Source organism: Mauremys mutica, chromosome 3 (assembly GCF_020497125.1).
Source record: "Mauremys mutica isolate MM-2020 ecotype Southern chromosome 3, ASM2049712v1, whole genome shotgun sequence".
Classification (NCBI taxonomy): domain Eukaryota; kingdom Metazoa; phylum Chordata; order Testudines; family Geoemydidae; genus Mauremys; species Mauremys mutica.
This window is the reverse complement of record NC_059074.1, coordinates 59,178,926-59,204,762: the sequence shown is the minus strand read 5'-3', so window position 1 is coordinate 59,204,762 and position 25,837 is coordinate 59,178,926. Positions and strand designations below refer to the sequence as shown.

At 40.6% G+C, this 25,837-nt stretch overlaps 1 protein-coding gene across 3 annotated transcripts in view; it reads right to left on the bottom strand.

Annotated features, from left to right (window-relative positions):
• CD109 (CD109 molecule) overlaps window positions 1–25,837 on the bottom strand; it is a 202,467-nt gene that overhangs the window by 149,740 nt on the left and 26,890 nt on the right. For all 3 annotated transcript variants that reach the window (XM_045011988.1, XM_045011987.1, XM_045011989.1), the window contains exons 9-25: window positions 25,545–25,784; window positions 23,863–23,964; window positions 23,699–23,761; window positions 22,746–22,922; window positions 19,796–19,948; window positions 18,975–19,049; window positions 18,358–18,418; window positions 16,646–16,778; window positions 15,755–15,872; window positions 13,869–13,982; window positions 13,087–13,305; window positions 11,128–11,272; window positions 10,072–10,248; window positions 6,883–6,964; window positions 1,817–2,045; window positions 1,029–1,194; window positions 63–253 (exon numbers count right to left, since the gene is read on the bottom strand). In XM_045011988.1, coding sequence (XP_044867923.1) covers window positions 63–253; window positions 1,029–1,194; window positions 1,817–2,045; window positions 6,883–6,964; window positions 10,072–10,248; window positions 11,128–11,272; window positions 13,087–13,305; window positions 13,869–13,982; window positions 15,755–15,872; window positions 16,646–16,778; window positions 18,358–18,418; window positions 18,975–19,049; window positions 19,796–19,948; window positions 22,746–22,922; window positions 23,699–23,761; window positions 23,863–23,964; window positions 25,545–25,784 — 2,445 coding nt within the window. The remainder of the gene's footprint in view (window positions 1–62; window positions 254–1,028; window positions 1,195–1,816; window positions 2,046–6,882; window positions 6,965–10,071; window positions 10,249–11,127; window positions 11,273–13,086; window positions 13,306–13,868; window positions 13,983–15,754; window positions 15,873–16,645; window positions 16,779–18,357; window positions 18,419–18,974; window positions 19,050–19,795; window positions 19,949–22,745; window positions 22,923–23,698; window positions 23,762–23,862; window positions 23,965–25,544; window positions 25,785–25,837) is intronic.

Sequence of the window (25,837 nt, the reverse complement as noted above, 5' to 3'; positions counted from 1 at the left end):
AAGTACGTGTATATTAGGAAAGTACATTTATATATAGCAAAGCATCAAGATGACTGTCTGACCTGAGTCGATGAATAACCTCCAAGATGGTTTCTTTGCTGGCTTAACCATTTCATAATAGGGATCCCCTCAGATAATCTATCTTGCTGAAAGTGAGAGAGCAGAGCATAAGCTGCAAGTTCAATGTCTACGGAGCGTGGCTGCCATGAGTCAGACAGTTGAGGGGCTGGAGATGTCCAGAATCGAATGTCTCCTGGAAAAGAGATCATCAATGATGTCAGAGTCGAAGACATGAATAAATGCTCAATAGCTAAGGAAAAACCTGCCTATTTATGTTTACCTATAGGATCCAGCAAGGCACTTCAGAACATGGTTCAAATTAAGCATGTGCTTAAATGCTTGGCTGGTTAGAGATGGACTTGGTCATGTGTTTAAATGCTTTACTGAACTGGGGCTGAACACCAGATACAAAACCCACCAGAGTCCACACAATGACTCCTACTGACTTCAAGGGATTTTGGATCAGCCCTTTAGGCATAATTATAGAAAGACCCAATTAAAAGAACACTTACTAAAGAGGCATAGTGCTTAGTACCAGAAAGAATCCCACTGAAGTGAATGGGACCCATCATAGTAGTAAGCATTACGCTTGGTAGTAAGAATTTGCTGGGCCAGGCTCTTTTGAGGCTTATCATCAGAATAATTGACCTGGCCTGACCCTGTTTAGCTAGTGAGATCTGACGGGCACTCATAACAAGGTGGGAAGGCAGCAAGCTCATGTTCTGCAATAATATAATCACACTGCACACTAGTGAACACTGTCATTAAGGCTGAAACCCCACCTTCATAACAAACTCCTATTCAGTTGCATATAGTTTTCATTGTCCTTTAGGGTTCTATTTTATTCTAAATAGATCCCTATGCTGCACTAACAACCTATGTCTGTATGCAGCCAAACAGAGATTTATTTTTTTTTAAGTTGGAAGAAAATCCATTCATACTACTGCATAAAGAGCTTCTTATGGTACCTTGCCGCTCTGATCTCTGGTTTAGTACATCCAGGGCTTCTTTTGCTTTTATACTCTTTGCCAATGACAATGCATATGTCACAAGTGTCAGTGTATAGTTATCTGAAATTCCTTCTTCTAATTTAGTTTCCAAGAAGTTTGCAGCATTTGCTACAGCAAGGGCATTCTGGGAATAAAGATTGTATTGAAAGATGTTAATTTAATACTACCATAAATTTAAAAAAGCAGTTCACAAAAGAATGAATGTAGACAACAGCAACATTAAATTGCAACATTAGAATGTATAAGAAATATGTATTAAGGAAGAGAAATAACATGTTTTTAATATAAAAGAAAATATAGAAAATCTCTTTCAGGGTCACAGACATGACCACTAGAGGCATTAAGGCCTCAGCCAACAAAGCACTTACTTAATTTGAAACATGTGAGCCCTCCTGTTGAAGTTAATGGGACTGCTCACACCTTTAAAGTTAAGCACATTCTTATCTGCTGTGAAGGGTCTGGGGCCTCAACTATGATATATTTGCCACTTTTCCCCAAACTCTGCTAAGTTTTTGGAAAGGTCCAGTGAGACTGGATGTTCCACAGTTTTAATACAACTCCTCACTACCGGCAGACAGGAAGGATGCCATCAGGCCAAAGTGTAGCAAAGTTTAACCAAATCATGTGTTATTGTCCTTGTTATGATATCCCTCACTTTCTTTAAAAACTGCAAAATGATTAAGAATGACGGTGATAGTTTAGCAGGTATTTTGTTAACTACAAACAAAACCAAAGTATTCTAATACCTCATCATTTTGGTACCCAAACAGAGTTGTCATAATGTAAGCTGTGAGAGTGATTGCGCTACTACTGCCTCCCTGAAGTTCACTGTGTATCACTCTTCCAGGTTCCCAGAATTCACCATTAGGTTTCTGATGTTTGACAATCCAATCAGCTGTTTTCTTCAGTACGTACGGATCAATATCTATGAATGGACGAGCTTGCAGGAAACATCGTAATACAAAAGCTGACAACCTTGGGGGAAAGGTTAACCACATACAAAGAATTAATGATATATTACAACTTCTTCTATTAAACATGTTTTATTATTCAGACTGCTGTAGTGCCCTAAGTGTGCTAAACACTTTCCAAATACAGAGGAAGACACATACCCTGAAGAGTGAGCATTAATCGGCAAGAAACAGCTAAGAACCACTAACCAAAGAAATATATAGTTATTTTTCCTGTCCATAAAACAACACTTTCTTTATCTCTTCAGCATTTCAAAACTAAATACATATTAGAGGCTCCAATTCTGCCAGCACATGCTAACTTTTAATCAACTGTTGCTCATAAATTAAACGTGTGTACATGTTTGCAGGACTGGGGCCTAAGTTTGTCAAGGAACTTTATAACTATATTATATGAAGTAGAACAGCAATAAATGTGATTTTAACAAAACACCCTTCCCACAGAATCATAATGTCAGAACAACCTTCTGTGGCTTAACTGTGAACATTTTGAAACTTTTCATTGACCTCTTCTTATGCCATATGTACATCCTGATACTGCACTATTTATGTACCAAGGTTCACATTCTTGATGCAGATAATCTTATTTTCTCCATTCTATCAATATTAAGCCTGATCCAAAGCTCACTGAAATCAGTGAAAAGACTGACTGACTTCAGGGAGTTTTGGATCAGGTCAGTAATTTAAATCATTCTTATTTAGATGACTTAGACTGATAGTGACTGCTTCATGCAGCTCATCTATCAAGGTACTTTTACAGAACCCATCATCTTAGTAGCCGAGCACTTCAAGAGGAAATTCAGTCCCTTGAAGAGGGCTAGAACAAGGCCTATTTACCACTTCAATCCCATTTAAGACCTCAAGAGATAACTGGGATCTAAGTGGATGAGATAGGTTGCTGTTAGCAGCTATCAAGAGAGCATTTGGAAGCCAGCACCCTCATCACTTAGAGCACACAAGGTACAGGGTGCGGTTAGAGCAAGAGTGGGTTTGGTAGGAGAGAAGGGATCACTCACACCTGTAGAGAACCTGATGAGCTAATGAGGTATTTAGCTCCCCAGATGGCTAGCTTGGAGAAGAAGGCAAGCAGTATAAAAGGCTGAGCCATGGAGCAGGATGGGGGGAGGTTCTGGTGGTGGTATACCTGGAGCACAAAGCAGAAAAAAAAAAGTTTAATATATATATATATACAAACACCTGGTGGACTGTGTGTGCTCTTTGGTTTGTTCAGATGGGTTACCAGATAGGGCTTCCGAGTGCTGAAGGGGGCACCTGTTTACAAGCAGGGGCTTGTCTGGGATCTGCTGGTCAGCCAGAGCCAGGAAGGTTGAGAGGCAGCCTATGTGAGGATAGGCTGAATCTGGGGGGGGAATGGAGGTGCTAATGCTGTGACTGAGCAAAAAAAGGAGAAGCAGAAGATGCTGCAGGCATTTCAGCAGACAAAGAAACAGGCTCTGCTGGGATGGCAGGTGGAGCAACAGTGAGTGTTTCAGGTACAGTAGCAGTTAGCACACAGTGTGATAAGTCCTGCCACAAGGCATGGAAGTCAGGGGGCTGGGACACTGTAAAATGGGCCCCAAGGATAATCCTGATGCAGTCTTACTGATTTTTGAAAGAACTGCTAATGGTGTAGGCCCCTAATCCTTTATCCTAGCCACAGTTTAGCACCTTATCTGGCAGGAGAAGCCCAAGCCACTTATATAGCATTGAACAAAGAGCAGGCCAAAAATTATGAGGTATTAAAAGCTGTTATGCAGGATCAGGTAGGCTTGTCAGCTGAAAAATACAGACAGAAATTTAGGATGGCCAGGTGGACTGTTGAGGTAGGGCCCAGAACAGTCATGCAGAAGGCCAAGGGGGCAAGATATGGCAGTGGTAATGCAGGTGTGATATTAGAGCAGTTTTTGCAAAACCTCCCAGGTATCACTCAAGTCTGGGTGAGGAGACACCAACCAGAGACAATGGAGGCAGCGGTAAAACTGGCCGAGTGCGTTGAAGCAGATTTTTTTTAAAAGGTAGGAGAAGGGGGTAATAATGTGTGATTGCTTAGGCAATAAGACCTGCAGGTGCAAGACAGGATGAAAGGAAGGTCATTCAGCCAGCCAGGATATCACCTGCTACCAATGAGACAGAAAAGGACTGCCTGTATTTGGAATGGAGGAATATTGCAGCTGGACTGGGGTGATCTGAAGCTCTCAGAAGGGAGTAAAAACAATTCCTGTAAGCGTTAGCCAAAGACCAGAGATGGGCAGCTGACTGCTCGCTCCTGCAGAGCAGGCTAGTTAAATCACAGTGTGTTCAGGCAGGGAATGCTCTAGGCATAGAGTGCACAGGTGGTGGTGCTAGTCCCATTAGAGGTACATGGGACGTTCTGATGGAAAAGGGTCAGAGTAGGGGGAACTCTGCCCCATCCTGTGGTCCTAAGGATGGATTGGAACCCATTCCCTTTAAGTAGAAAGGCCCAGGGGAAGGAACCTCATTGGATGGTAGGAAAAAGGGGACCCCAGGCCCACAAGGGTGGATAAGAGTAAACCGTAGATGGGAACCAACAAGACAAGAAAATGGGATCGAGGTAAGAAATACTGGGGTAGAGGAGAAGCAGGAAAAGGGGATGGAGGAGCAGAGCTCACCTGTACCAGGACAACCTGAAGAAAGAGTGAGAGGTGAATCCAATGTACCCCAGAGAAAGAGAAGATCCCTGAGAGTTTAACAACTAAGGGGGAGGAGAGGCCATCAGACAGTGGGGTGCTGGTGGGGGAGGATGATGACTGAGAATGCTCTACAAAGGATGGGACAGATCCAGGGCCAAAGTCTGAGTTCATCCCTGTTGCAATGACCTGTGGGATGAAATGGAATTGTGGGGTACACCCCCAGCTAAGGAGTTCTTATTCTGTGGATGGAGACTCCTCACAGCTGGCCCATAGAAAGTCAGACTAAGAGAACTCCAGAGGCAATGAGGCAGAGGCAATCACCCCCATAAGGAAGATCAAACATGTCAGGGAGAAAACTGATCACCCCTGGAAAAGGGGGCCCTAACTAAGCTAGGAGAAATAAAGGGGGAAGTGTGTGACATGGTGCCATTAGCAGCTATAAAGAGAACTTTTAGAAGCTAGAACCCGGGTCACTTATAACAACCACTGGTGTAATTAGAGTAGGAGCAGGTTTGGATGGTGGAGAAGGAATCACTTGCACCTATAGAGAGCCTGATGAGCAAATGCAGTAATTATTTCACTGGCTGGATAGCTGGGAGAAGGCAAATAGTATAAAAGGCTGAGCCAGGGAGCTGGAACTGCTACTATGTTGGTGGGACCTGGAACACAAGGCAGAAGACAATAATAAAGACACTTGGTGAAGGTACCCTGGTGAACTGTGTGTGCTGTTCGGTTTGCCTAGAGGGCTTACCAGCTGGGGGTCTCCAGGAGCTGACAGTGGACCTGTTCAGAGTGGGGCATAGCCCCTGTGCTGGCCCTCTGCACAGGGTCTAATTTCACCCTCAGAGCGACTGTTCATCCTATGGGTCTTCAGTAAAGAAAGATTTAAAAGCTGTTCAGAAATTTGATGACAAATACTCCTAAATGTATCTGAACAGCTTCAAGGCTGATGAGTCACTCAACAGCACAGCTACGATTTATTTGCTGAGCATGGACAGAACAATCCTCAGAGCTAGCCCTATTTTTTGTAATAGCATGAAATTATCTTTACCACAAGACTTTGGGAGGGATTCTCCCTCCTGCTCCAGTTCTTATACACTGCTGCAGGAGCAAACAGGGATCCTAAAAACACTTCAGCCTGCTGGGGTGAACCTCCTCCCCTCCCCCGCCCCCCAGCAAAGGCACTGTGAAGGACAACAGGCTGCAGTGCCCCTCACAAGCCCTGGAGCAGCAGTTCTCAACATGTGGGCCGCAGATCACGTGTATCCCAGTTAGCACACAGCTGTGGCTCAGATGTGTGCTAAAGGCCACCGGACCGTGCAGCTGCCTGGCCACCTCACGTGGCAGCCCACAATGATAAATAGGTTGAGAACCATGGCCCTGGAGTATGGCACGTATTGGGAATGGAAGAGGGTGGCACTATGGCACGCAGCATTACAGCCATTCTGAACAGCTGTGATTACCAAGAAGCTCCTCAGTGTCAACCCAGTCAGGTCTGCCATAATTTAAAACAGCTCCCTAAATTATGCTGGGGGTTAATCCGGCCCCAAAGCAGCCTGGAACTGAGAGAATGCAATGGTGTCTTTAAGGCCGAGGAAATTCTGGGTTCACAGCACAAAATTTCACCCTTTGTGTTGTGTCTAGCAGTCAAATGTGCAGTGTACTTCATTGGTTCTATTATAAAATGCTTTCTGTTCTAGTGAGCTATTCTCTGGGATAGAAGAATAACCTCCAAGCATTTCATTCAACAAATCCTCTGATGAAAGTGACTCACTACTCATCTTTTGTGAAGCTAAAAAACTCTGTCCTAATAATGGCCTTAGATCATCTAAGCTAAAAAGACAGTAAATTCTGTCTGGCATGCATCCGATGAAGTGGGTATTCACCCACGAAAGCTCATGCTCCAATACGTCTGTTAGTCTATAAGGTGCCATAGGACTCTTTGATGCTCTTTCAGTAAATTCTGTGTAAGCTTGAAAGTTTGTCTCTTTCACCGATAAAAGATATTACCTCACCCACCTCATCTCTTAGAGAATCTTACAAGTTGGCCTAAATACATACCAAAAACCAGACTGCAACCATATCTGGGCATTTTTACCAGTTTCACAAATGTTTTAGTCACAGTGAAATATGCAAATATTTGACAAAATTCCAAACTGAGTATTTTCTTTTTCTGGCAAAATTACTTACCATGTGCTCCCAGAGGAGTCACTGTTCCCAAAGGCACTGAAAGAGCCATCATCCCTTTGGTACTGAAGCTCTCTTTGGTAGCCTGAAGAGACCAAAGCAAAGACAGGTATTGTATAAATTACTCTTGAGTAGATTCAAACTGGAATTTCTTTCTGGGGGCTTCAGGAAAGGAGCTATCAGACAGCAGAGAAAGAGAAGTCAGACTGCTCCAGCAGAATATATTTATGGAGATTTTAAATCTCATGTTTCAAAATATTTCTGCCAAATGTGCAGGAGTAAATATGAGTGAGAGAATACAAAAAACAAACAAACTAGGTTGCAGTAACATGAAGGATCTGTTTATGGAAACTGAGGTGCATGGCTCCCACTCCATCTTTAATCCTTCTGTCATCAAGAGATGTCAGATTGGTACACAACTCTACCTTTTCATATAACTCCACTGCTGCAGTACCTAAACCTAAGAATGAATTCAAGGCACAGTGAGATGTACCATCTTCTAAATAATAGGAAAAAAGAAAAGCAGAAAGGAAAATACTTATCAGCTAGAAAGGCAGAAGATGCAGCAAAAAGTAGTCGCAGCTGCCATATAGCTACGTTAGAGCTGCAGCTTCTCGTCTCTGCCAAATTTAAAGGACCAGCTAGTTGTCAGAAAAGCATGCTGGAAAAAGTGGCCCTACAATGAGGTGGTTCAGCAGTGACCAGCCAGCCATGAAGAGACGTGCTTCAGAGCAGGGGTTCTCAACCTTTTTCTTTCTGAGGCCCCCGCAACATGCTATAAAATCTCTACGGCCCACCTGAGCCACAACTGGTTTTCTACATGTAAAAGTCAGAGGCAGTGTTAGGGGTAGCAAGCAGGGCAGTTGCCCGGAACCCCACACCCAGGGAGCCCTGCAAAGCTAAGTTGCTCAGGCTTTGGCTTCAGCTCCAGGTGGCGAGGCTCAGAGCCTCGCGCCTGGGCCTCTTTGACTCTAATGTGGTCCTGCTTGGCGGACCCCCTGAAATCTGCTCGCGGCCCCCCAGGAGGCCCCAAACCCCTGGTTGAGAACTGCTGTTTTAGAGGAAGGCTCTGGTTGAAAGACATCCCTAGGTTTTCCAAGATATTTCCTGGTGTTTGACACATGTATGTCTTTTTGTTGATAATATGTATCTTTAATAAAAACTCAGGTATAGTTTGATATCAACCACTTACTGAGTTTAGTCTCCCATCACAACCACTAATAGCAGTACAACATCCTTTTCTTCATATTTTAACTACAATGCAAAATCAATTTACATAATTTTTAAAAATGAAACGAGTCTTTTAGTTGAACTGTTTTGCTTCTCCACTGACTCTTTAGTGTCTCTGAAACCTTTTGCCCTAGATTCCACATGCTAGGAACACTATGCAAAACCCCATCCTGGCTGTCTGTATAGCCACATCAATAATATTTATTGCACAGTAAGATTAATAAAAATATGTTATTGTCACTGCTGCAAATATCTTCCAGGGTTTTGCAAAGAATACAATGGACTGGCACAGTTCTTTCAATGGCACCATGACAACATATATTGTATACAGAGGTCTGGATACATATATTAGTTCCACTGGGGTATGTCCATCAGCTTGAATACATGCTTGGTGAGCTAGCCAAGTATGATATGGTTAGTAAACTATAATATTGACAGCACAATTTTAATAACCAGAAAATAAAACTACCCTTATGGAACACTGCATTTTCTCCAGTGGTGTTCTACAGTCTTACAGATTTAAACATTACTGCTGTGTTTTTGATCACTACCTGTCCATTGACTTAGTGTACGACCTTCAGGAAATCATTTAACCTCCTTTATCCCACCTGTAAAATGGATATAACAGTGCCTCCTTTTCCCTTAACCCTCTCTGTGGACACTTTTATTCCACTATAGGAGTGCCTTTTTCTGTTTTTTTGTTTGTTTGTTTGTTTTTAAGAGCACTTCAGGAAATTGCTTACAAACTTGAGAATAGCTGTTAAAATAACAGCTCTCTCTCTTTTCTCCCTCTTCCCCTCTTATTTTGCAACCAAACTATGTAGTAGGGCTGGTTGAAAATTTTCAGTCCAACTTTTGTTTGACAGAAAATTGGGTTTTTAAGAAAACAAAATGTATTGTGAAAAGTGTACTTTCCATGGAAAACTTTCAACTTTTTCATCAAAAAATTGAACACTGGAAAACCACAGAATTTTGGTCAAGCACACACAAAAAATTACATTTGGAAATGCCACCACAATGCCTTAAGGGAGCTGTAGTACCTCATGCCCCTATTATCCTCTATAGGCCAGGTTCCCCAGGCAGACTACATCTCCCATGATGCACTACAGTGGCTAAACAAGTGAGGACATTGTGGTGCATCCTAGGAGTTGTAGCCTGAGCCATAGAGCAGAATGGGAGCATGAGGCACCCAGAGTACAACTTTCACTGCAGTAGCATTTCCAAATTAAAATTATTGGTTTTCAGCTAAAATTTCTCAGTTTTCAATTTGAAAATAAAAACAAAAAAAAGTCCATGAAAAATTTTGCTGAAAACAAAAAACAAACACAAGACTGTCTTCATCTAAACTTTCTGCAGGAAAGAATACTTCTGACAAGCTCTGCTGTGTAGCTTTGGGGTGACCAAAGTCTAATTATCAGGCCAAGAAGAACTCCTGGAAACTACACCACTGAGAATATTTCTATTCACAGGATTATTTCTCCCTCTAGGGGGAAATCAGTCTAGGAAGCAAGATGAAATTTAGACCTGGTATCTACTGTAGTCTAAGGAGTTCTATCAGGGATTAATCTGTGTTTCTAGCTAACTTGCAACCCTTTATGATGCAAGGAGCAGTTAGAAATACTCAGACTTGTGCTGCTTTATTGGCAAAAGATAACCAGCTCCAAAAATGATGATACGGGTCACCTTTTACAGGGCAATTTTACCCTGGAAAGTTACTATACACAAATGGAATCTTCATACTCAGCAGATCTTACTTTAGGGACAAATGTAAAATTATCTGACTTTTTAATACTGTCAGCCCTGGAGAACCAACACAGCTACAAATAAGTGGGCTCCTTGTCTAGCTCACACATCATCAAAAGAATGGTGAATCAAATTCCAAATGCAGGGCCACAAATAAAGTATTTTCTACCAGTATGATATCTTTTTTAAATCTAGGATCTTTTCTGAAAGTTTACAGACCTTCTCTCATAAATGATGTAGCTTTCAGTTTAATATCTTCCTTCAATTGCCTTGTGTTAGTCAAGTATTCCAAAACATAAATATTAGGAGCAAAATTTATCATGTTCTGTTCACCACAGCCATAAGGCATCTTAATCAGTGATTCCAAGCCATTGATAGAAGGCCCAAGAATATCACCTGAAAGATAAAATTAAAGTTCAGTGCATATAAATGTATGCATACCACATAGAGGATGGGGTTACTTACACTGTGGAAGCATGAGATATGTTGCGTTTTTCATGTCCCTCTAGCCATCTCATCTGCACACTGCCCACTCACCTATCTTCCCAGGGACTTATTCTAAGATTTCAAACTGCTCAGCAGTCACTGTTTTCAAAAACAAAATAGAACCTCCCACCCCGGGCTATGTTTCATTAATTGTACACATTTGCAATTTCTGTCCCAGAATTATACTGGCCTATAGCTTTCTTATTAAAAGCTGGATCTCTAATCATATGAAAGAGACTCCTACATGATGAAAACACTACCATAATATCCAAGTAAGGTTCAAATTCCTCTGTCTTAAACAGGCTCCATAGAAACCTCATTCTTAGCCCAGTGGATGATGGGAGAGGACTTTGGGAGCTAATCAGGGCAGTATCCATCCCAACAGTCTAACATTACAATTAAGCCAATATGAGTATAAACACAGTGTCATTAAAACCACAAATCAACAACCACCTGGGACCGGATCTTGTTCACTTTACTCACATTGACCTCCGCACTGGTTTCAGTGAGATTAACCATGTGACATAGGAGAGCAGACCTGAGCCAAAAGGAAGAACTCTGCTATATGGAGAACCCCTCTGCTAGTTCTGTAGGGGAATTGGGTAGACTGTCATCTCAAAAGCAGTTGTAATGAGACAGTGTCACACCATACCATATCTTGGAAGCTATGTAAGTTTAATGTAAATCCAACACAAGCCCAGCAGACAGTTTTATATTTACAGTCTGCAAAAGAGTAAGACAGATTGCCAGAAATAAATGAAGGTGTAAATAGGATAAAATAATCCTTACCAATAACAGTGACTTGTACTCTTTCACTGCCACTTACTACATCAGGAGGGAAGGTGAAATCCAAAGTTTCTGATACAGTTGGTGGGTTATTCCCAGTCAAATCTAAAAGACGTGTCTGTGAATAAGACTGTTCCAGTCCCTCAGCCTATCAAAATAAACGAAAAGGATAACTTTAATCTCAAAAACCTTATGTGCTGTCTTTAGATTTCTCTTTGTGCTAGTACAAAAGTATTTGTCGGACCGCAAGATCTAAACTGCTGCTAACAAATGTTTTCTGCTACTTGCTAACACAGCAAGAAGTAGAGTATTGACTCATCTGAGCTGATGCAGATGTATGTGTTTCTTAAAAACAGCAGGCACGTCCACCTGTAGTAATGGCTTATCAAGATGAATTGTTAATAACAAACAATAATATACAGTGCCTGATACAAAGTCCACAAAAGTCAGTGAGAATCTTTCCATTGACTTCAAAGGGTTTTGGATCAGGACCATGGAGCTGAGCATTCTAGGACAAAGGTGTGTTCTTTCACATAAATGCAACACTGTAATGCTCAAAGAATGAAATTTTGCTCTCAGGGGGAAATTCACCCTGTGCAGAGGACAAAGTAGTGGGAGGAAGGAAGGAGATGGTCCAATGGTTAGGGAGATGGCCACAGACGCAGGTTCAAGTCCTTACTCCACTACAGACTTCCTATGTGACCTTGGGCAAGTTGTCTAGCCACTCTGTGCCTCAGTTCCCGACCTGTAAAATGGGGATAATAGTACTTCTCTGCCTCTCAGGGTGTCGTGAGGATACATTAAGGACTGTGAGGTGCTAAGACATTATAGTAACAGGGGTCATATAAGTACCTTCAGGTACGTCTACACTGCAGTTGCAAGCATGCCTCCCAAACAGACTCGCACTACCTCTGCTCAAGCTACCGCACTAAAAATGGCAATGTGCATGTTGAAGCATGACTGGTGTCACAGGCTAGAGACCTGAGCTTAGACTCAGGGGTTCAGGCAGGCCCAGACTCAAGTGGCTAGTTCCAGCCACTGCTATTTTTAGCATGCGAGTCTGCTTGAGCTAGCACGAGTCTGTCTATCTGGGTTGTGAGGCTGGCTCCCAGCTGCAATGTAGACATATCCTTAGACAGTGTCAGCACAAGTCTGTTTAGAGGATGATGTGTTTGTCCTCTACATAGCGGTAAATTTCACCCTTAGAGTCCAAGCATGAACCTTTACTAAATTTCACTGAATTTAAAGAGACTACCCTTGAGAGTGAAAATAAATTGTTTGAGCAAACGATATAGGATTGGGTCCTTATACCTAACTTAAATAGGGTCACACTGGTGTAAAACACAGAATTTGGATGGGAATGTTAGTTTCTTTAATTTATTTACGAATAACTTTTGGCTAACTTTCTCTAGGGTGACCAGATGTCCCGATTTTATAGGGACAGTCCCGATTTTTGGGTCTTTTTCTTATATAGGCTCCTATTACCCCTTACCCCCATCCCTATTTTTCACATTTGCTGTCCAGTCGAACTAACTTTCTCCCACTCCCACAATGCAGAATTTGTCATGTTAAAGCTCTGTTGAAATAAAGTCAATTGTGCAGTTAAACCCATTAAACTTTTTCTCACAGCAATATTATTTTACTTTCTTTGGGTGGATTATAATATAGTTGTAGCATCCATGGACCCAGTCCTGAAAACCCACGCTCACCCATGTTCACCCAGTCACACAATCAAGGGTTTGTAAAATTTTTGTTTATATTTCTTAAAAGGCAGTCTAAAACATGTTAATGAAGGAGTTCTTTAAAAGATAAACTTTCTGCTAACATTCACCCATTCTGAAAGCTTCAGGTCAAAATGCAAATAAATAAATATTCCTTTGGTTTGCCTTTTCACAACATTCTCCTTTTTAAGGGGATAACATTTCTGAATGCTTGAAATAACCTGCGCCTTTGAATATTTACCTTCACTAAAACTTTCTGGAGGATGGCATCAGAAGCAGTGGGTGATACTGCTGTCACTTTAATAGAAATCTCTCCCAGTTGTTTTGGTTTGATTGGGAAATTAACAGTCTTTGCATCTTCACTTGGTACCAACACAGACTGCTGGTTTCCTGTAGCATTTATTTCATTGGATGTGATAAGAATTTCAAATGTGTCACTGAGGTCAAGAGTCACCATAACCTATAAAAATATTGTGATTAATATTTTTAACTGGAAAAAGGGTGTTAATCTTCGGAACTACCTTTTATAAACTGTCATTTAAAAATATGTTTTAGTTGTACCATCTACTCACTGAAGAAACAGTAAGAATCTCAAGGAGGTGTGATCACTATTGATGTGTAAGCCTTGCAATGTCTGGGCAACATCCAAGAATCAGAGCAAGAAAACATGGACAAGAGGCAAAAAAAGAACTGGAAGTCGATGGGAACTAAAGATCTCAGCACTTCACAGGAACTGCCATTCACCAAATGGTAGGGCTCAGGAACACATTATATGTCATACCAGATCCAACCATCAAACCCAGAATCATATTCTGGCCAATCCCATTCAGAGGAAGCCAAAAATAAATAGTCCATTTGACTAATTTGGGTGCAATAATTTACATGTAGGAAACTAGATTTTCCTGACTCCTGTAGAATATAATTCATATATTAAAGACTGCCTCTAAAAGAGCTGACAAACTTCAGAGCATAGCAAAATGGTAAGAGAAAAATACTAACAAAAAAGAGTTTGCCTATATTTACCTTGGTTACTTCTTTCAAATAATTGAAGATGTTTACTTCCAAAATAAACTGTTCTCCTCTGGTAACCGAGTAAGGAAGGTTCAAGGAAATGAAAAAGGGTTGAAAAGCTTCTAACTGGAAAACAAAATCATTATACAACAGTGAACCCCTGTGGTCATATATTAGCTATTAAATTTGCTACAGACAGTTTAGATTCAGATCTGTTCTAATTAGATTTTCCCATTGGTAAACCTGGATTAGAGAACAAGGTTACTTGTATTGGACAATTCGCATTAGGTAATATGCACTGTTTTTGATTTTTGGTTTTAACCAATAAACACCAGTAAAACACACCATAAAAAAATGAAAACAGTGTTTATCCAAAAATCACCAGAAATAGTTACTTGTAGTTAACGGCTTGTCTATGCAGAGCAATAATGTGGACTACAGGGGCTTGATTTCTAAAACACACTAATGTGTTTCACATTAATTGGTCTGTGTAGATCCTGCTGATGCACACTAAAGATTCTCTAGTGAGCTTTAATATAGTGCTGTTTGAAACAGTGTGACACTACAGCACACTAGGGAACATTACAAAGAGATTACTCAGTACAGTACAAAGAGAGAGCCCCAAAAACCCCAGTTTTTAGAATTCAAAAATTGCTAAAAATAAGCCTCAAAAATGAAATTAACAAACCCTGAAAAACAGAAGCCCTAGTAATATGATAGGACTGAAGCATGAGCCAAAGCAACTATTAGTACACGGGTTCTCAAACTGGGGGCCAGGACCCCTCAAGGGGTCGCGAGGTTATTACATGGGGGATCATGAGCCGTCAGACTCTACCCCAAGCTCCGCTTTGCCTCCAGCATTTATAATAGTGTTAAATATCTAAAAAGGTGTTTTTAATTTATAAGGGGGGTCCCACTCAGAGGCTTGCTATGTGAAAGGGGTCACCAGTACAAAAGTTTGAGAACCACTGTTTAGTACAATAGCAAATGCCTTTTTCTGAAGGACTCTCTGGGTATGTTTACACTGCAATAAAACACTGTGGCTCACTCGGGCTCCCAGGCTCAGGCTGCAGGGCTATAAAATTGCAGTGTAGATGTTCAGGCTCAGGCTGGAGCCTTAGCTCGGAGCAGCGATAGGTGTTTTATTGAGCATAGACATGCCCTCTAGCCCGGTTCACATGGGAGGAGCTGGGCCCTTGGCATTTTTGAAAAGAAAGGCACTTCATACCTTAGGTGCCTAGAATGATTTAAAATTTTAACTTCAGACATCCAGGTTTGAAAGCTTTGACCTTTCCCATCATTTGGGATCCTGTTAAATAATGACTTTCAACTGTTTTGGATGCTTAAGTAATGAATGATTTAAAAATGTGTCTCTCCATAGCCCTATCTTCATACCAGTGGGGAAGGATATATTAAAACGCAAAATAATGGGCTCGTCTAATAATCTACTTTTTCTTCTTTATGTATGGCTTTCTGAAAGTGCTGTAATTTGGGGTTTGTATTTTTAAGAATTATCTATATTAGGTATATTTCTGAAAATACAACATTTTTAAACTAAAGCTGTGAAATAAAGAAACAAAAGCAGGCAGCAAGCAGATGCACTTGTATTCCAACAAAGACATACACCCAAAGACACAGAATCACTGTATATCATTATTCAGTATTAAAGTTATTTATGCATACAGGAGAAGGAGGGATATGGTACCATAGATTTTAAAGGAGAACTCCCCACTGATTTCAGTGTGCAGCTCTGCTTAAAATTTGATAGTATTTAATAAGTCTTGTTTTCCTTATTAAAATAATCAGGTTGCTACTGTTCTTGTTACAATATAAAACTGAAAATAATAAACTGGGGTGTTACCGCTAACATAAACTGGAAATATATTGTACTATGTTACCTCAACAGGAGCAGTTGTAATTCCAAGTCCAAGGTTTTCAGATATTACAAAAGCACTGGCTACCCAAGAAGTGATGGTATCAGGTACAGTAACTTCCATTGTTGTGTCTCTGTTGGATCTAATAATAGAAAAACACATCCGAATTTCAAAAGCGCTAATTTAATGCTCAGTTAATAAAATGTTTAAGATAGATCATAAATGTAGTCTGAATTCTTACCAGGAAAGATTGTTGTTTACCTTTTCTTCTTCTCCCAACTTTCTGTAACTATGTTTTTGTTAGACCCCAAAGTAATAATTAAATGGTGAATTAGAAATTACTCACTGTAAAACAATAAATCCCTGTATATTCTATAGAAATACCGTCCAGATGTCAGCTGTTTTCCTAAAGCTCCTGATACTGATGCTTAGTTAAATGAGTATCATGTACAATACGGGTCAGATTGTGCCACCAATTTAGCAGTTTTGGATGATCTCATGGTTAAGGCACTGGACTAGGGCTCAGTAAAGTAGGATTTAATTTCTGCGTCTGCCACAGACTTTAGTGTCACCTGAGGTAAATCATCTAATCTCCCTGTGCTTCATTTACCTACCTGTATAAGGGACATAATACTACTTCCCTTTCCCCAACCTTTCTCTGTGTTGTTTATTTAGATTGTAAGCTCTTCAGGCAGTGATTGTCTCTTAAAATGTATTTGTACAATGCCTAGCACAGAGGACCTCCAATCTTAGTTACTGCCTCTAGGTGGTACTGTAATATAAATAGTAATAGGGATCAATGCAGAATACTATTTAGAATGTAATAGTGCAACATGCCCCTAGAAAATAATTAAAATATGTCAGAAATCCAGAGCAAGTAAGTGTAAAAATCTCTGTTTTCCTCTAAGCGTTTACCTAGTATTAGTGTCAATCCAAAGCCAAGTCTCCGGGAAATGTTTCCTTACATGTGGACTACTGAAAGCAGGAAATCCAGCTGCAGAATCTAGATAGTCATTGAAATCCGCACTGTAGGGTATCATCTCATCATCTACAAAGTTAAAATTATTGTCAAATATCAGAAAACTCTACATAGCAAAAAAAATAAAATTAGCACCTTGTTTCGTGTATAATTATTTACAAACTCACAAGAAGCTTGGTAACAGTACACATGGTATTTCTCAATTGAATTTAGTGTTATTGCACTGTTATTTTCACTTAAAAACACAAAAGCATTGCACACGAAATTTAAGTTTGGCAGGTCTCTACGTCTATATAGCATTTTGGAGCAAACAGGAGCAAGCCTCCCAGCTAGGTCATCAGACTTGGGCTAGCAGGTCTTGTGCTACACTCCAAACGTAGCTGCACAGACAGTACTTTGAAGCTGCAGCTTGGGCTGGCGCTCGGGCTCTGAAGTCTAGGGGCGGGGGGTGGGCTTCAGACCTCAAGCTTCACCCAAGCCACAACCTCAAAGCGCTGTTTAGAGCACTAGTGTGAGCCCCTCTAGCCCAAGGGCTCACTCCTGCTTGCTTCCAAATGCTGTGTAGACATACCCTATTCTTTGGGGGTATACATATACTCTATAGTGTATGAATAGCGCTATGCCAGGGGTGCTGAGCCACTGCTGTTTAAGTCAATGGGAGTTGCAAACACAAAGCACCTCTCAGGTTCAGGCCTCTTACAGCCACTTCGTGTCAAGACAGCAGTAGCATGGACAGAAACCACAGAGTCCATGGGGGAAAAATGGAAAATAGCCTAAGTCCCATGTTCAGATCAACCTAAGTTGATTAGGAGCCTAAGTCCCATCAATTGATTTAAGTACTTATGAAAGCGTTACCTCATATTTATACCCCAAACTCTCCAAGCATCTCAGGTTGCAATCCTGAAAACATCTATTCATGAGGGTAGTCATTAGGGATGAAACCAATGGGCCTTATCACAGTGGTTAAGACAGCTCATGTCAGTAAGCATTTACAAGATCAGACTCTTAAGGTTTAATCTTGAGCCCAGAATCTGATTTAGCCAGGCTGAGTGCACCGTAAATGACAGGAATTCTTCTCCCTAGATTGTAAAATAGCTGAAGAGGTGCTCCACAGAGATTATTCAGTCATATGAAGTAAGGTTTTATGTACCCACACACATAAGACAGAGGGCGAAAGGATCTGTCTAGTAGCCCTGCAGGCTTGATGCAATGAGCTCATGAAGAGTGCAACTCACCTCCAGTACATTGCACACAAATCTAGTCACTCAAGCTGCACAGCTGAACCACACTGGTTCCGCTGGATAGGAACCCTCTCCAGCTGTGGAGGAAGGGTCTGTATTTGAAATATCTATTTCAGGAATTTGTCTTCAAGCCCCGATGGATCTTTTGTCACCTCAGACAACAACATAATCCTGACAAATACGCAAAATACGCGCTGTTAAAGAAAGTGATTAAAATCAAAGATAAAACATGTAGGCCAAATACTCCCATATTACACCAGCTTACGTACAGGTAAGTCTATGACTTCTGTGGAGTGACTCTGGGTTTTTCCTGGTGTAACTAACCAGAATTTGGCCCTGTTTGTTTATCTTTAATTCTCCTGGACCTAGCAGATAATGGTTTGGTTATGCCAATTTTTATTACTTACAGAGAACATCATTCTTGTCTTCTGGAAGGTTTGCATCAGTCAATACCCAGAGGTTGCACTTCTGGGTAAAAAAAAAAAACCATACAGTCTATCTCAGTACAGGGCATGCAAAGTACTCATTATCTTATTTTTTGTTTCTTTCATTCTTTTTAAATGTCTTTCTTTCTTTTTTAAATGCAAGTCCATTTTTAGCAAGTCAAACGCATGCCACAACAAATGCTATTTTCTGACTTTGAATCCTTACCATGCCATCAGACATCACTTAGGGTGGCATGACATTTTAGAGTAAGGAAAAAAAGAATTAAGTACAAAGACTTCAGGGGACTGATAGTTCATCTGCATGCTTTCATTTTGAAATGGGCAAATAGTGATGAATTTCACTATTATCTATTAAAATTCTGTGAATACTTTCATTTTTAGACTTTTGTAAAACAAAATTAAATTCTCCCCAAAAACAACTTAATGCCCTCTTGACAAACACAGTAGAAACCATGAAAACAGTGCATTGTCTACAGTTTTCAAACTTTACAAGGAGTATTTAATATATTTTCCTTCTGCAGAGGATGTACAAACACTTAAAGAGAAAAAAATCCAACTTCTAGATTTAAAAATGATACCTGAAAGACACTGAGAGGACTTCTGATTGAGTCAAAATATTGTGCTGTGTTGTACAAATGTAGTTCATGGAGCACCTAAGAAAAAGAAAATAATGCAAATTGTGAAAGCAGGATGCAATTCTTTAGATAAAATATACTGTACAGGATGTTAATTTGCAGAGCTATCCCTCAAACAGTAGATCTCTTGCCTCTGGAATATTGGAGTTACCAGATGAATGGGGTTAGACAATAATGGCTTACACCAGTGGTGGGTAACCTGTGGCCCATGGGCCATGTGCGGCCCATCAGGGTAAGCTGATTGCGGGCCACGAGACATTTTGTGGACATTGACCATCCACAGGCATGGCCCCTGCAGCTCCCAGTGGCCGCGGTTCGCCATTCCCAGCCAATGGGAGCTGCGGGAAGGGGCGGGATGTGTGAAGAGCTTTCCTATGTTATTTGGTTCTAAAAGAAAAATTATTTGACTGTGAAAACTGAGCAGTTTGATGGACAAAGTTCAAAAGTGTTGGAAAAAAATGCTGAGTGGAATATTAGTCCTCTAGCATATCTAAGGAATGATAACTTACAGGACAGAACAAGTATAATTCCAAATAAAGGGCCTCATCTTACAAACAGTATACTCATAAGCAGCTCACTAATGTTGATAGATTACTTCAATGAGTAAGAATTGTTCACACAAGTAAAGGTTGCAAGATCAGTCCCAAAGTTGCATTCTATACCTATCTATATCTATATAAAATAAAACATAAAAACTGTTACATTTCCATAATCTTATACTTTTCAGAAATACACTGCATACAAAGCTTTTTTCTTTTACTTACACTGTCTTCTGTAATGTCACTACTTTCTCCCAGGAGCTTTGTACTTTTGTCAACAACTGAAAGTCCAATTACAGATCTGGGTTCGGTTACACTGATTTTAAGGGAGACTTTCTCAGATGGATTGACTTTATCTTTATTCCAAGATATTTTGATCTAAGAAAAAGAAGAAACTTATGTTGGTTTAAATTACATAGTAATATTTCAGGGTCGGCCAAGAGCTTTCAATCATGAGCTTTTTATTTTAATTAGTTGTAGCTGAAAATCTGGTTTTGCTGGGGAAGGCATGGTTCCCACCAACTCTTGGAAGGGGCTAAGGGTTTACATGCTGCTCCCTTAACCCTCAGATTCCTTAGATCTGTAGTTGGTAAGCACCAGCATCCCCATGAACATCTTTTGTTTCTGTGATGGCCACTATCTTGGCCAATAACGAGTACTGAAGGGACCACTAGAGCTAAAAGGATGAGTCTGAGCTAAAGCACCAGGTTCTGTAGCTGGAGCAGTCACACTTACATCTTCTGTGGGTTGGGCACAGAGGGGGTTGTGTAACACACTCTGATCAGTGGGTTATACTTTCAATCTGCAAACCAGCCCCACAGGTTCCAAATGGCCCTTCCACAGCTATTCCAGTACTTGCATAAGGGGTTGAGGAACAGATGCCAGTTCAGTACTCCTGTTTCAGATTAATAATTTTGCCCTTTTCTTAATTGGAGAACCAAATTTTACTCTAAACTCTTGACTGGAAAAATGAATTGAAGGAGAGAAACAGGTCTTCACAGCACTACATTCATTGTGAAAAGTCTGGGCCAGTGGCAAACATACTATCAATGGCTAAAGTAAATGTGATTATCACTGCTTATTATACTGTAAATAAGACAACAGACTGATTCATGAAGAGAGTTGGGTTTGGATTAAATGACATTTAAAACACAGTTGCTGAGTTATTTATTGAAATAAAATGCAAGAACAGGCAATAAATTACTCCCAAAAGTAACTGATTACGTTTCTGCTGCACTTAGGAAATTTCAATAGCTACCTCTCACAAAGAGAAGTAGAAATAGCCTGGAATTTTTGTAGCTTTGAAGAAGATCAATTCTTTCATTATATCCCATTGGTTTCCAAATCTGAAGGTTTCAGAGGCTCAAATCATGAGGCTAATATTTAATTTACCATTAATTCATCTTCCCAATTTTCCATTATCTCTGTATTTAAGATTGCCTGGTTTTCTCATCTTTAAATTGCACTTTAATTACATACTTATATTTTGGCCTGTTCCCACAAACCCATGCTCACAAGACTAGTCTTTACTCAAAGGTTTGCAAGAACAGGCCCTATCTCTATAATATGAAATATACTGTAATCTTCACTAGGACCCTAATACAGCATCACTGAAGTCAATGGAAAGATTCCCATTGACTTCAATGGAGCTGGATAAGGCCTTATATGCTTTCTTGTTACAAATAGCTTCTCCTGTTTCTGATCTTAAACTTCTGAGTTTTAGCTCTCAGCTACGTTACCTTTACTGATTGTTATTTTTAATTTATTGAACTTTTAAAAACACAGATATGCAACACATCAGGAATGTGTCACATATGGGGTATGAACTGCAGCTTTCTGACCCCCTTGCCACACAACCTGTTTATAACACCACAAAAAATCCTCAGCTCCCAAGGATGGTTCCAACGAAAATTGTTCAGCATATTCATAGATTCCAAGGCCAGAAGGGACTATTGTGATCATCTATAACACAGGGCATGGAACTTCCACAGAATAATTACTAGGACATATCTTTGAGAAAAACATCCAATCCTAATTTTAAAATTGCCAATTTTAAAATTACAACTCTTGATAAATTGTTCCAATGGTTAATTACCCTCACTGTTAAAAATGTACACCTTATTTCAGGTATGAATTTGTCTGGCTTCATCTTCCAGCCACTGGATTGTATCCTACCTTTATCTTCTAGATTGAAGAGCCCATTATCAGATATTTGTTCCCCATGTACAATATCAGATTGTAATTAAGTCACCCCTAAACCTTCTTTTTGTAAGCTAAATATATTGAGCTCCTATGAGGCATGTTTTCTAATCTTTTAATCATTCCCATAGCTCTTCTCTGCCCCTCTACAACATCCTTCTTGAATTCTGGACAACGATCTGGATGCAGTATTCCAGCAGTGGTTGCACCAATGCCAAATACAGAGGTACAATATCCTCCCTACTCCTACTCGAGTTTCCCCCGTTCATACATCCAAGGATCACATTATCAGAGGAGTAGCCATGTTAGTCTGGATCTGTAAAAAGCAACAAAGAGTCCTGTGGCACCTTATAGACTAACAGACGTATTGGACCATAAGGATCACATTTTAAGGATCACATTAGCCCTTTTAGCCATAATGCGTTTGACTCCATTGAACGGGAGCAAAATTCCCACTGGCCAACCTTGTCCCAGATGCCACTGTTGTATTGCCACAAAGAGAACTGGCAGTACTCATGGAGGGAGGGGTAAACAGTCCCTCTATGCAGTCTCTCCACAGTTTGGTTCCTCTCCACACAGCAGAAACATGTTCATTTCATTGTGTTTTCTGCCTTCCAGATTCATATCACAGCTGGGAGTATTGCTCCTCTGAGAGGACAACACTTGTATTTTCTGAGTAGGGCCTTTCTGAATCTTTCTCTAGTCCAGTTCTGGGGGAATCATAGTTGAAGAAACTCTCTCCTGGTTTTCTATGATACCAGTGTCTTCCCAATGTCTCCTCAAACAGACTTTCACTTAGGGCCCGAACCAACTGCCAGTGAAGTCAGTGCGAGTCTTTCCACTGAATTCCGTGAGCTTTGAATCAGACCTACATTGAGGAGGATTTTTATATCTGCAAGTCTTCCATTTTGAACTATTACTTAGTATGTAAGACATATAAAGAAAGTCATTGCAAACTCAGCCTTTGATTTACTACCTTGTTTTCAAGAACAGGCTGAATAGACAGAGTCAGGGCATCATTTACAACTTCCCCATTCTCATCAATATAAAAGATACTTATACACGCCACAGGAGCCCAGGAATTTTCTGGTTTTAAAGTGAACGTTGTCAAAACCTCTGTGCCTACAGCCACAATCTGTTCTTTAGCTACCACCTGAAAGGAAAAATAAAATGTCCAAGTTATAATAAGATACTAACTGTATTACAATCACAAATCAACACCATTCTTCACTTCAGTGCCGAGAAAGATCACCGAATATACAATTCAGACCTCCAATCCCAACAAAACCAACGAAAGACCATACTTAACATTCCTGTTATTCCTAAGATATAAAAAACAAGGAGAACCACCAGACTTCCAAATTGTTCATTTTTTTCAAAAAAGCAGTCTTCTTTTACATTATAAAAAAAGAAAAAAATAGATCTGTGCCCTATTTCAGGTCAAATGTGAGATTCTAAGGTCACACTTGGTCAGCTTGCTGTTAATAGAAATCTATCCATCTAACAGCAAGCATCTTGATCATCAGGGGTTAGAATGTGCTGTGACCCCATGTGGATTCTTGGGATGGAGGGGTTGGAAATGCACCCCTGCCCAGTAGATGAGCACAATCTAATTGGTGAGAGCTGGCACTGCTGCTAAGGCTCATCAGCTAACAGAGATGGCCTGACATAGAGGGGAACACACTCCTCCGTTTAAAAGAATGGCAGAGCGGCCTCTCCCATACAGCTCCAAGGGGACAGACAGTGGGACTCCCTCTGAGTAAGGACTGAGCAAATACAAAGTAAGAATTGGATCCACTGTTTTTACCGAGCAAATCAATAATAATCAAATCTCTTAAATATTGAATCACATTTTTTTTACTCATCTGACTTTATCTCAGGTTGGTAACAATCACCTCAAGTCATACACATGTAAAATTGGTACGTTACCAAATAACTGATCTCCTTTATTATCTTGTTGCTTGCAACACTCAGCTCAAAAGGAATCCCAACCTAGAGAAATAACATGATGATAGGACTAAATAGGTGTCCATGATGAATACCTGACAGTAATGTTTTATTGGCAAGTATAGCTTCATATGAACATGTGTTACCTTTACATCTTGTCTTGGTTTTTTTATCTGGAGGTAAGTCATGCTGGGGGAGTTGAATACACCGTGAACTGCTATGTTACTTTCACTATCAAGGAAACTAGCCTGTAAGACAATACAAAAAAGGCTGTTGCTAGAATTATAAAAATCTATTTAATGCTCGTGTATATACTATCGTTACATACTGTATGACACAGACTAAAAATGTTATATACATATGGTTTCAACATAATTAGGGTGGCCAGATTATCCAAGTGAAAAAACAAGACATGCGGCATGTGGATGGGTGAATTCATGGTGAAGAGCGTGGGCAGAAAGGTACACCTGGGACTGGCTTGGCAGATTAGAGAGAGGGCATGAAGGTGCCTCTTCCCTTTCTGTAGCAGCTTGGCAGAGCTTGGCACAGCTCTGAAGCAAGTTTACGAAACGGGGAAAGATTTTTTGACAACCTTACTGCAAGCCTGGAACAACTTTAAGAAACTGGGAGATTCCTGATTTTCAGGGACAACCAACCTGAAGTGGTGGGAAGGGGAAAGTGGCAACATGAGACTGGCCTGAGATGCATCGATCCATGATCCCCATATGTGCTGTCATTCTCATCAGTCCAGCTGCCCACAGGCTCTGACCAGGCGGTCAGGTTTTGCAAGGAGGTTACATAACACCATTTTTTTTTCACCAAAACTTCAGGGACCCTAGGAAGGCCCTTGAAAAAGGACATTCAGGGCCATGTGGTTGCCATTCTCATAGTACTCATGTACGGCATGTCACTTAAAGTCAATGAGCAACTGAGTGGTGATTAGTTTTCAGATTTTTTTAAGGCACTATCATTAATCACATTAGTAATTCCTTGGTTGGTCATATCTCCCATTAGTTTATATCAACTACAGTTATTCTCATTGTGGTCTGTTTCTATTCAGTTCTACTGGTATAAAATCCAGAGCAACTCTACTGAAGTCAATAGAATTATTCTAGATTTACACTGGTATGATTTAGAGAGGAACCTGGCCCCATGAATTTCATCTAGAAACAGCAACAGCTGGTGAGGGAGCTCAAACTCAAACCAGGTACAATCACAATTTTCCAAAGATCTCAGAATCTTGTCACTACTCAGGGCCTTGACCTGAATATTAATCCCACTTCTTATTTTAACCCCCTGTTCTCCCTTCCCCTCCGCAGAGGGGATAGCATTCTCTATGCCATTCATCAAGTGAGCTACGCAAACAAACAGACAGGGAATCACCTGAAGTACAACTAGAGTTATACCTTCCCTCGTCTTCCTCCGGGGCTAATCACCAATATCTTCAAGCTCCCACATGAGGGCCAGAATTCTGACAGCACAGACGAGTGGATAAGGCACTAGCCTGCACAACAGAAGACCTGGTTCCTATTTCTGGTTCTGCCACTGACCTCGTGTGTGACACTAGGTGAGCCATTTCACCTTTCTGTGCCTCTGTTTCCTTTCCCATCCATTGTCTGCCTTGTATACTTAGCGTCAGGCAGTCTCTCTCGCTATGTGGTGTCTAGGAAAATGGCCTAGGTGCTACTGTAATACAAACAATAAATAATTGCTCCCCACACCTGCTGTTGCATAAGTCAGAGGCAATGTACTGTTGAAAAGCCACTACAGTCTCATTCTTTGAATTGTGCTGAATTAATGCTTTGAGTTTTCATGATGTAAACAATACCTTAATGAGCAGACTCATCGTATTAGTCAGAACCGGGACCTCAAGGTGAATGATTCCATTTTCTGGGACAGTATAATTTAGGATATGCACTGTCTCATTTCTCTGCTGCACAGCTCCATTTTCATATACAGAGAACACAGCATGGTGAGGAACTGTGTCTGACTGTTCTGCAGTGACTGTGATATAATTTTGTCTCTCTTCGGCCGTCAGCTGATTTTTGTCAGAACGTGTTACTTTTAGCTAATAACAAAAAACAAGGAAGTGTTCATAAGACAGGCTACAACATAAATCCA